This window comes from Nyctibius grandis, chromosome 3 (assembly GCF_013368605.1).
Source record: "Nyctibius grandis isolate bNycGra1 chromosome 3, bNycGra1.pri, whole genome shotgun sequence".
NCBI lineage: Eukaryota > Metazoa > Chordata > Aves > Nyctibiiformes > Nyctibiidae > Nyctibius > Nyctibius grandis.
Window position 1 is genome coordinate 43,223,496 of NC_090660.1, and position 11,175 is coordinate 43,234,670.

The 11,175-nt window shown below is 39.9% G+C and overlaps 1 protein-coding gene across 1 annotated transcript in view; it reads right to left on the bottom strand.

Annotated features, from left to right (window-relative positions):
* The window catches only part of AHRR (aryl hydrocarbon receptor repressor), a 69,097-nt gene extending 58,563 nt beyond the window's left edge, over positions 1-10,534 (bottom strand). Inside the window, exons 1-2 of the mRNA XM_068397051.1 lie at positions 10,473-10,534; positions 3,082-3,263 (exon numbers count right to left, since the gene is read on the bottom strand). Of these exons, the coding sequence (XP_068253152.1) occupies positions 3,082-3,263; positions 10,473-10,534 (244 nt within the window). The remainder of the gene's footprint in view (positions 1-3,081; positions 3,264-10,472) is intronic.
* Between the last annotated feature and the right edge of the window lie 641 nt (positions 10,535-11,175).

An 11,175-nucleotide genomic window follows, 5' to 3' on the forward strand; every position in this document is an offset into this window, starting at 1 on the left:
GTGAGTTCTAAACTGAATAGTAGAAAAATCGGTCTCAACAACCAGATCTAAATTTTAGAAAAGAACCAGGCCTTTGCTTAAACAACTTAACTAAGATGAACTGGCCATAAGCTTCAAGGTACTAACCTGTAATAGTCACCAAGGAGGGAATGAATGATGAATATTCTCTATCCCCTAATACCTAATTCTCTGCAAAATTATTTTCATACTTGAAATCAATACGGTGAAGTCACTACATGCCCTTTAATTGGCTATTGATCTTTATAAATACATCTGTGCTACACACTGAGTATTGAAGAGTAGCTACTGAAAGGACACCTAGTGGTAAGTAAATGAGTACGTCTAGAAACCGCTGGGTCTGCTGAAGGTGTATAATTATAATTGTCACAGGAATTGCTGAACTGCTATGTGTTGAATCTGCAATGTCATACATGAACTTATGTGTTAAATAGCACTATTCATGGTTTTTAAAAAATTGCAAACAGCGTTCTTACAAGCACTTTTTAAAAACATGGAATTTAAGCTTAACTTCCTTAAGTTAATTCACAGAACGGTATTTTAAACAACAGACGCACGTGTCTGTGTGTCATAGATTACAAATTTGAATGTCCTGAATCTCCACTGCATCAGTTTTAGGAATATTGGATATCTGAATAGAGCTCATTACAGATATGTTTTGCTTGATATTCAAGCCAAATTTCAGCTTGCTCATCATCATTCCTTGGGTCCTCCACTGTGCCACTCTAAAATGTCCTAAGCAATTCCTTCCCTTCTCGTCCTTCTCTCCTATGAAGACAAACAGCTGAAGCATACAAATTGTACACATTCGAGCTAATTTCACTCTCTTTTTTTTTGTCCATCCAACTTTATAGTCACTTCTTGCCACTGTTTATTCCAAACCCCTTAATATGTACTAATGCGCTTGTGACCAGGCGATGCCCACAACAGACAGCTGTATTCCAGATGGAGTCATGCTGGTCTCATGCAGAGAGGGATTATAACCTTCCTGTGTAGTGACATGCTGCCTCTGGGCAAACAGACCAAAATCCACACTTGGCTTTCTTGTTTATGTCAACATATTGTATTACAACCATAGAACAATTTGCTGACCACTGTCCCTCTTCGATTATTGTTTTTATTTTCTCTTTTCCAGGTTTCTCTCTTCTATTTAACATCAGTTGCTTTGGATTAATTTTCCCTGAGTGAATTAGTACGGATTTGCTAGGTCAGTTTTTCCAGATACATTTTATTTTATCCAATTTTATAACATCTCTGTATGTCACCGGTCTGTTCTCTGTCTTCACAGTGTTTATAACAGCTCATAACTTAGTACCATCCTTTGATTTAAGAAACCACAAACAAGCCATTTCTGCTCTTCTGTCCTCTTTCATCACAGCAAAAATCGAAACACAGGGATAGATATTTTTGTTTGCTTTTTTTAGGTGACATCCTACCAAAGTTTTTGTTTAAAAAAAACCAAATTCTGCCTTATTTCTCCACAACTACAAGGAAGTAAATTGTGACGTGCCATGAAGCTGAGGCTGCAGCTCCTGCTCTTACCCAAACTTTAGCACCCATTCCTCACCCAGCTCTGTTTCCACAGCTCACCTCTCCTCCACTCCACCCTTTCGAAGCTCCAGCCTGCTCTCTTGTCTTAAAACAGCATGTAGTTTCCTTCCTTTGCCATAAACAATGCTTTCTGTAACCTTAGTTTCATGATGTAAACATTTAAAAATAAGAATGAAGGAATCACAAACTATGTGTTCAATTAGGTAATTTGGGGATTAAATTAAATGAAATCTCTTGAAACGTGGAACATTTCAGAGTAATGAAGTCTGGCTTTACTTGTTTTCCTTTTATCCCATCCCTTTAAAAAAAGGAGACAACAGATCTTAGAAACTCCAGCAGAAGAGTAATAGATGCAGCTGAAGACAGCTTATTGCTTGTGAATCCATGGGAAAAGAAAGCAAAGCTCAGAGGCAGGGGCCATGAGACTCAGGTATGTGTTCGAAGGGAAAGAGAGGCACTCTGTAAACTGCAGGATGATGGAGGCTGGGCAACCAGCTGCCACAGTTGACATGAGAGGCTCCTGCTATCAGCAACATCACCATCTGTAACCAGATGTCAGCTTGTAAAATGCCCTCTGGTCTGCCAAAGCCCCTTCAAAAGCTGGCATTTCTTTTATACTAAAATATATATAAAAAAGCAAGAAGCCAACCAACAGATATCATTCTTGAGTCAAAACAAAACCAAAACAAAACAAAAAATAGGGCTCCCTTGTATACACTGTGCATGATAAGGAATAGTAACAGGCAGGAGCAGTAAACGAAAAATAATGTCCATTAAAAAATGTTTACAGTCCACCTGTAAGTTTTGGTCAATTATCCTTCTTCAAATATGATTTTTTTTTCTTTTTTTTTAACAACTCTAGAGAGGATTTTAATTGTTAAATCCCTAATCCAGATTTTGTTCTTGTGAACTCTTCAGCAACAGAAGAAACTAAAACTGTCTGCAAATTTGGAAGAATTCTTATTATGTACATCTGAACATGCACATTTGGCTTTCATTGTGCAGTGTGCCAGACAGCTACAAAAACAAACCATAGCCTATTACAGCTTTAGTCAACACTTTAAACTTCAGATCTCATCCTGAAAGAAAGTGATCTTTTTGGCCTTTCAAGCAAGGCCATTTCCTCTTGGCGTACAGCAAACACAGGTAATACGGTAGTTGCTTGATGATAATCGCATCAAAAAGGGAGTTCAAAGTAACTACAGGTATTACATCTGTCCCAAGCCAGTTTAGGGATGTTACAGTCATGTCTTCCCGTTTCCTAAAGCCTGCTGAGGAAGGGTGGGGGTTATCCCATTATTCGGTGAAAAACACAAATGGCATAGGAGGAAATGCACAAAATTTCCAACACAACATCCCATGTACAAAATAAGTTCAATAGTAGAGATTAGATCTTTTTTTCTTACGTTATCTATGTAATACTGCGTGTTAATTTTACTCATGATAAATACAAAGCAGCAATAAATTAAAGGGATACCTTTAATGGGATATTGATATCTTAAAGAGACCTACCTTGAAAGAAACTTTTGACTCGGAGATAGCTGACACTAAGGCGCAAGACAGAAAGTTTGTCCAGCTTCGATATGATGTCAGGTGGAAAAGGCAGAAGGCTGGCCAGGTGGTCCAGTTCCGCGTTCAGACGGTCCCTGTGTCTCTTTGAAGGATTTGATTTTTCATTCCCAACTGCAGGCCTTCTGTGGTGGAGAACAGATTTTCAATTACCTGTTTTACCTCCAAATAGTACAAGCGAAGACTGAGATGTTGTCTGCAATTAGTTGATAACAGGCACCTATGAAAACCTTTAAAGTTTCTGTCCCCTGCCAAAAAGAGATTTACCATTCTGCATTTGCCATAGTGCAAAGACACGGACGTTGGCCTCTCTTTTCACATCTGCCCAGTGAAAAACAGGCGAAGAACTGATGTCTCTTACTCAGGACCCTCTCACCTTAGGGGAATGGGTACTATCTTCATGTTCTAGTCAATACCAGGAAAAACTATTTTTCAACTATGTTGCACAAACGAGAGTGAGAACAGCAGAGGAAAATTACCGTGACTAATGCATGAACTCATTCAATATCCACTGTATTCTTTCAAAGCATCTTAGTACCCTCCATTTAATGACTCAAAGTTAACCTGTGGGTCAGGAGATAATTAAGAAAAGAGCCTGTCTTTAGACATGATTTTAAAAAGTATGGGAAGCAAGGTGAAGAGACGTTCTTTCCTCAAGCTCAAAAATCCTGTGAACATTCTCACATTTACCTTCCTACATCAGTAATAAAGATAAGAATTTGGCTTCTCTCTGAAGAACATTGACATTCCTTCCAAAACATAAGGACTAATGTTACTCAGATTTCTAAGCCAACCTCTCATAGTCCATCCCCATTTCATGACCCTCTCATGCAGTGAACAGGACCAGATGCCTCAGAAAAGCTATTATGAAAATGCATTAAGATGAAATATGTCACAAATGAGGAAGCTCAATTTTGAGGTGTCTGCTGACGTTCTTCACACAGAACCTGTAAGATGCTGTTCTCAAGAGGAAGAAAAGGAAACGCTGGTGCACTTGCACACAGTCATGCAAACCCAGTTTCCAGCACGACAGCGAGGGGTGGCCAGTGCTGAAGCACACACTTGTCGCTTAACCAAGAAAAACAAAGCGGTAACTTTGAGAAAGTGGTTATCTCCAGCAGAGAGCCATTGTGGGACCCAGTGGTAGTCAAGCGTGTTATCCAGGAATGAGCCACCGGCCACTGGAGCCATAAAGTAAATTACGCGGATCCACAATCTCAGAGGGAGTACGACAGCCCAGTGCTACATCCGAGCTAGCATCTCCCAGGGGACTTAGTGCTGTGTCTGCTGGTCCTCCACTCACTCTCGTAATGCCCGTGTTCAAGTTCTTACTGTAGCACATTGCTGCATACCTCCTGAGGCACCTTCTCCAGAATAAGAGACATTGAGAGAAAAATCAAGGCAGAAAAGATGGCAAAAATACGCAAGAATGGGAAATGCCATTTCCTTGAAAGGAAAATACAGGTGTGCTGACAGTTTTCACATTCACCTAACTAAAGGCAAGGATCATAATCTCGTGTAGCTTAGCTGGTGCTTCAGTGGAGAATCAGAGTAAACCTAATTATTTGTAGCACTTTACTACTGCAATTCCACACTCCACATATTTACTATATTTTTCAATCATAATTTTAACTTTGAGCATTAGTATTTCACAAGGTGTTTAAAGGGTTAAATTGCAACATTTGCGTGTTCCCCTTTCATAAGTGCAATCTTAATTTATCATTGTAACTGTGATTGATTAAAAAAAATAACATTGTGCTTAGGAATTAGTAAAAAAAAGATCAATGTTTTGTACATGTGATTGCTGACTTTGCTGCTAAATGAAAACTTCTTAAGCCAAATCAGGTATGAAAAATTCATTGCTACTTTTGAGACCCTTCAGTTCATTTTAACGGGACAACATTGATGGACAGAATGAATGAAAAAAATGTTTGAGATGATAGCTGTCAGTGAAAACATATAATTCTTGCTTTTTCATTCAAAATTACCAAAACTGGTATGTGACCCTTCAATAACACAATGAGTTGCTTTCAAAGACATGGGGGAGATTTTGTTGATTGGGGTGAATAAATAACTTTCCTCTATTAGAGAGAGCAAATATGCAACAAATAATGCAGTCAACAAAGAAGGAATACTCTTTTTTTTCACTATTCCAGAGATAGCCGTTTTTCAAAAAAGGATGTACATTAATTTTTTGGAGTAAACCCTGGAGCTAAGCCATCCTCACTATGACACCAAAAGGATGTCTGACCTGTGGAGAGTAGTAATTTTGTGGGAATATAGCTTATAGTTCAGCAGAAGCTAAAGAATATAAGCTTTTACTAATTGCTCTTTATATCTGACAACCCAGCTGAAGCAAGGAAGCAATTTAGGATGGAAAAAGTTAATTCCAATAAAGAAAATTAGACTGATGAGTTCTAGAGGTAAAAATTGTCAAGACTAACATGGAATAGAAATAGAAATTGTTCAAGCCTATTTACGACGTAAAATAGTGACTGCTCTATGCCAGCAAAGTATGGTTTGGGGCAATTATGTGGACTGCATTTGTACTGAGCATAAGGAACGGTTTTCTGGAGATTGCACGGAATGGTGTAAAAAGACTATGGAGAAAGTTCAGGACAGAGTCTTCCTGAAAACTCAAGGAAATGATTCAGTAAGGGAGTGAATCCAAACAAACAGGGGTTTGATGTAAATGGTAATTAGGCGCCAAGTGGATGCGATTTAAAACAATGCAAGTTCCACGGAAAGGCTACAGAAAAGGGCAGGCAGGGAAATTCTTCAATGGGCTGTTTTGAGGTAAATGGACATTCTAGCCCTTATTTTGAACTGGAAGTAGATGGTGCTTGTTGTGTTTGCGTTAAACCTGGGATTCTCAAACTGTGTAAATCAGGTCTAAACAGAGATGTAGCACTCACTCTGTGATACCTCTTTTACTCTGCTTTTCATACAACACTACCTCAATGAAGAAGCACATGTAATTAAAGCCATAAAGCTGGCATTTCCCTCTTTGCATTGTTAAACCGTTCAAATTCTTCTCTGCAGTAACAAGTACTTGTACCTGTACAAGACCCATATCACCAGTCTCTGTTTGGAGAGAGTAGGAACTGAGTGTGGGAGCTGGTGCAGCGAACATTTTCTGTTTCGGTGGTACGTAAGGCATTGAGCCATTTGTGCTTTAATGATTCAGTGTGCCCACGACACACAGATTGCCGCTAGCGTAAACCAGTTTGGTGAGCTTGCAGAGGAATTTCCTGCAGCTACAGCTCTGTCTGCTGTTCGCTACTCTGTGAGGCAGCCCTACCCTGTTAACAAAAAGTTCACTCTGGATAAGTTTTTAAAGTATGCTGAAGTGTTAAACCAGCAGATGATCTAAACTGAGAAAAATCTAATCATTTACTACAATGGCAAGCTTTCAGTAAGAAGGGAAAGGGAAGAGAGAGACCACAAGATGCAGCAGATAGGCTAAGTGCAAAGTAACAGCAAGATGATTATCATTAATGTACTGACCAGCACCCACAGCCACTGAGCTGTGCTTGGGCATTGCATAGAAAACCTGGCAGAGCTGGGCTCCAGGGCCAACTGTATGTCTGCAGGTGTTCACCATCTCCTATCAGCGAAAAGGACCAACTGAGAGCTGTGTGAAGGAAAGGGGGCCCTTTGCCACCTTCTACCTCTTCTGGGTCTTCACAGTAAGGAAAGGCGAAAGCAGAACTAATGGTCAAGAAGACATCACGCTGGCAGAGCAGATGAGAGATGGGACGGTGTGGTACGGAGTAAGAGGAAGGGCTATGCCACAGAGGGCCTTAAAATGAGAACTAGGAAGCAGGAGAGAGCTGCACCTCTCGAGGTCTCTGTTTACCCTGGCACTGGTACAGTTCTGTCTGAAGTGGGCAGTTTGGAGCAGTTATAGATACACTCAGAGCTGGGGCAGCTGTAGCTTGCCTTTAAAGAGCGGTAAAACATTACAAGAAAGGTTTTGTGGAGGGAGATTTTTACAAGATGCCAGGATTGGAGACGAAGAAGTAGCTGAAAGTCTCAAATGGTTACTCTCCTGAAGTTTTGCCTTAGCATTTCTAGTATAAGTATTCATTTCAGCACAGTGATTTTAGGTTGAGTTTAAAAACAAGTTCTCTTTAGTTTTCACATGCTTGAGTTACCAGTAAAATGTTAGATTTCCACAGGAAACAAACACTTGGTAGAAAATATTTCCTTTAGTCAAAACTCCGGTTCTCTGGCTGAAAAGCATATCTGATGGAAATTTTTCAATCAGTCTGAGCTCCAGGTGTTTGAACTGGTTCCATAAAAGCCAAAATTATTTAGTGTAGACCACATTTAAAGGGGCTTGTTTGGAAGCTTTCTGGGGCAAAAGGAGAACAGCTAGGGTTTTTTATTTATTTGCAGGTATAAAAGTAGAACTTGAACCCAATGTATTGTCTGAAGAACTGCAACCTAATGAAGATAGTCTCTCCTAGTTCTGTGTAGAGAAGAAGAATGAACCATATTAGGTCTTCATGATAAAACAAGTTTTCCTGCACATTATTCCACAGTCTTGTGGGTCTTTATATTCTCCTGTGGAGCTTCTTCATACATTTTCATCACTACTCTGTAAAACTATCTCAGAATAGAATTTCTGTGCCTGGAAAACCATGGGAGTAGTGAGCAATACCTTTCTGTGACACCCTGAAATAAAAGCCAGCTGCAGGATCACCACCTGGCTTGACAGCCTGATCACAAAAAGCTGATGGAAAGGCAGAGAGCTGGCCTCCTGGGATGCACTGAATATGGGCAGACATGAATGTCCCAGTTGTTCTGCAAACGGGAAAATTGCTCCTCCGTCCTTTGAATCCTGGCCTTCAAAAGCACTAATCCATTAATCCCTAAAGAAATCCAAGTATCCTGCTCAGACTGGCACCTGAGCTCACTTACTCCTTTGTCAAGAGAATGTTAAATTTCTAGAGGCTATTAGTGGAAAAAAGAGAGGAATAATTATTAAGACTGGCAAAGGAATTCCCATCAACTTTTTTTCCTGTGAAAAATTAGTTTTTTCAACTGAACAAATACCTCTCCCAGAACAGGTGGCATCGTCTACCATGGTTCATTATCAGAGTGACAGGGGAAAAAGTAGAACAAGGCCATGGAGGAAAATGTGCTATGCTATCAAACGAGAGAAAAAAAGCTGTAATAAAAATGGTACGACATGGATCAAAATAATGACTAAATATACTGTTCAATTAATAGTCTATGTCTACCCTTCTAAATTAAAGATAAATGATTTGAGGCAACATAACAATAAGGATACCTCGGAGTCCTGAAATGTCAGTAAGGTCTGCAGGACTGAAGAATAGTGAAAGGAGCTCTGTCAGCCAGTCTTGGGCATTCAGAGCCTCTTTAAATCAGGTCCCTGAGTGAGAGAATAAGCACAGGAAAGGCTTACCAGAGACCAAACCCACAAACAGATAAGGTTTGAAGAAGAGACCAGTGTTGCTAGGAATTGAGAAATCATCCTCAGCAAGTGATAAGTAACCAGCCACAGAAAAGAGAGGGCCATCTCCAGTGTGGGAGTTCAATAGTCTAATAATCTAATAAAAAACATATGATTCCCTTTGTTTTAACCAAAACCAATTTTCTTGATCAAAACTCTTTATGTCCTGGCTCAATAAGCTCATGCTCAGGTACCTGTACTGCAACCTCACAGCAAAGCTATTTTCAAGGTAGCATTACTGGTGTTGGCTCACAAGGCAAAAACTTGGCTCCATCCTATTCAGTAAGAATTTGCCTCTGATTTTGTTGAAGCCAGAATTTCATAAAGGGCTCCTGAGGGCATTTACACCCTTTGTTAACATGTAGTTTTCTTAGTCATTGCCTTTACCTAGAAGTCATCTTCGAGGGAAGTTCTTCTAGCTAGTATATACGATCCAAACATGAAGTTTAATGTTTCCCAAAGCAGCTGCAACTCTCCTTCCTTTCTCACAAAAGTTATGATTCATAAACAGTTCTGCACAGAGGTGATTTCATGTACTGGAGCAGTTCCATACCTCATGCAGTTATAAGTTAAATATCCACATCCATACTAGAACAGTAGTGCAGAAATGTTACATAGGTTTTGGATTTAACACTCAGGTTTTGCAGGAAGAATCATTTTCTTATATCACTATCTTTGTCTATTGAAATTGTCACCTATGATATATTTTACACTAAAAGAAATATTTTTTTAAATGGGAACAAGTGGTTCATGTGCAAGTACTCTCTAAAACCCAAACAAAATCAACATATTTCACTCAAACATTGAGAGAGAAACTCCCTTTTGACTTTAGACCAATATATACAATTTTAAGCCAAGTGAGTTATTTTTAGAAATTCTGAACAACTGGAAATAGGGAAATCTATTTTAGTTACCTTCTCATCCTTAAATTGTCTGTGAAGGCCACCAGTGCCAGTTCATAATTTTAACACAGTAAAAATGTGTGTTTCATAACCATATAATCAAGTGTAACACAGAAGATGCGGGATGATTATATTAAAAAGCTTCATTTCACGGCGTGGTTTATGGCATCTGGAAAGCGTTTTACATTTGAGTGATAGCAAACTTTTTCCCTCCCATTTCAAGCATTTTGTAGTAACAACTCCCCATTGCTTTTTTTCTTTTTCTGCTTTGCCTTCACACATACAATTCCTCTCTCCCATTTTTCTCCTAATGAAAGTGATCCCATAGCAAATAGCGGTTGAAAATGATGTGTTCTTTATGCAAAAAGTGAGTCACCAGTCTGCTTTTTTCAGTTGGTTGAACTGACCCACTTTCCAGGCTCGCACATGTTGGACTTAGCGATGCCCCAAGCAAGGCTAAGCCAAGGAAGGGGGAAGGGGGGAGCGCAATGCCAGCGCACTGGTGCCACCTGACACACAGCTTCCCAAAAGGCTTCTTGAACGGGCGCGGGGAACACAGAAGCACAGAGGTGGCAGCCGCCCCTCCGGCTCATTGCCCAGCTGACATTCAGTCCACCAGCACCTTCTGCCTATGAAAAAGTGCTGTCCCTCTCCGCTCCTCACGGCAGTGTGCTCTGCAGTACACTGTGGTACACACCACAACCACCGCTGGCCTCCTCCTGGGACACCTAGTGGTGGGTAAGGACGGTCTGACCCATGCTTGGCATCCTTTCTGGAGCCAGTCTTAGCCATGAAGAGCCAACCTCCTGACTAGGGGTTTCTCACTGCAGAGAAAGGGATTAGGTCTCTCCTGTGTCAGCAGACCATGGGAGGAAGGGACTCCGTCTTATACCTTATTTGTAGCGTGTACGTTCAGAGGGAGATGCCTCCTGATGAATATGATACTTAACTGTTTCTGAATGGGTTTCCTCCTTTTTCTCCCAGCATATAGGCATTCCCCTGGAGGAATCATTGTTTTGATGCTGAAAAACAAAAGGAATAGGTTTCTTAGCTTAGAGGTTTCTGTGTTTCATACCACTGTCCAAAATGACAGCACCGAGAAAGTTCAGCCGAGGAAAATGTTTGTTCCTTGAGTGTGGCATTCAACAACACTAAAAAGCACAGTGGCATTAGTTAAGATAGAAGCTTAAGGCTTATTCCAATTTCCTACCGTAATATTATTAGAATATTGATGTTTATATTCAATTTTCATTTTTTCAAATTAAGTATACTATACATGGTATAAAAATGGGTATAAAATACATCCTGTTTACGCGATATCCAAAATTAATTATTTTCCTTCTAGGGTCATTTTTAAATTCAGCTAAACAAATAAGAATGAATAATACTACCCATCATCTTCTGCAGGGAGGATTTCACAGCTTTTTAAATACACAGGAATATTGTCTTCCATTACTGACACTGTGATAAGTAGGATGCAATTATTCAAATCAGCATTTTCCCAGGTCCTCACACCCTCATTTTTCAAGACTGAAAGTATATCTGTCAGCAGCTCAAGAAGTGACACACAGTATTGTGGTTAGCACTAGGACCCAATACAGTGCTGATGGAGGTGACAATTTTCAGACAAAACTTAGCCTTATTATTGTTGTG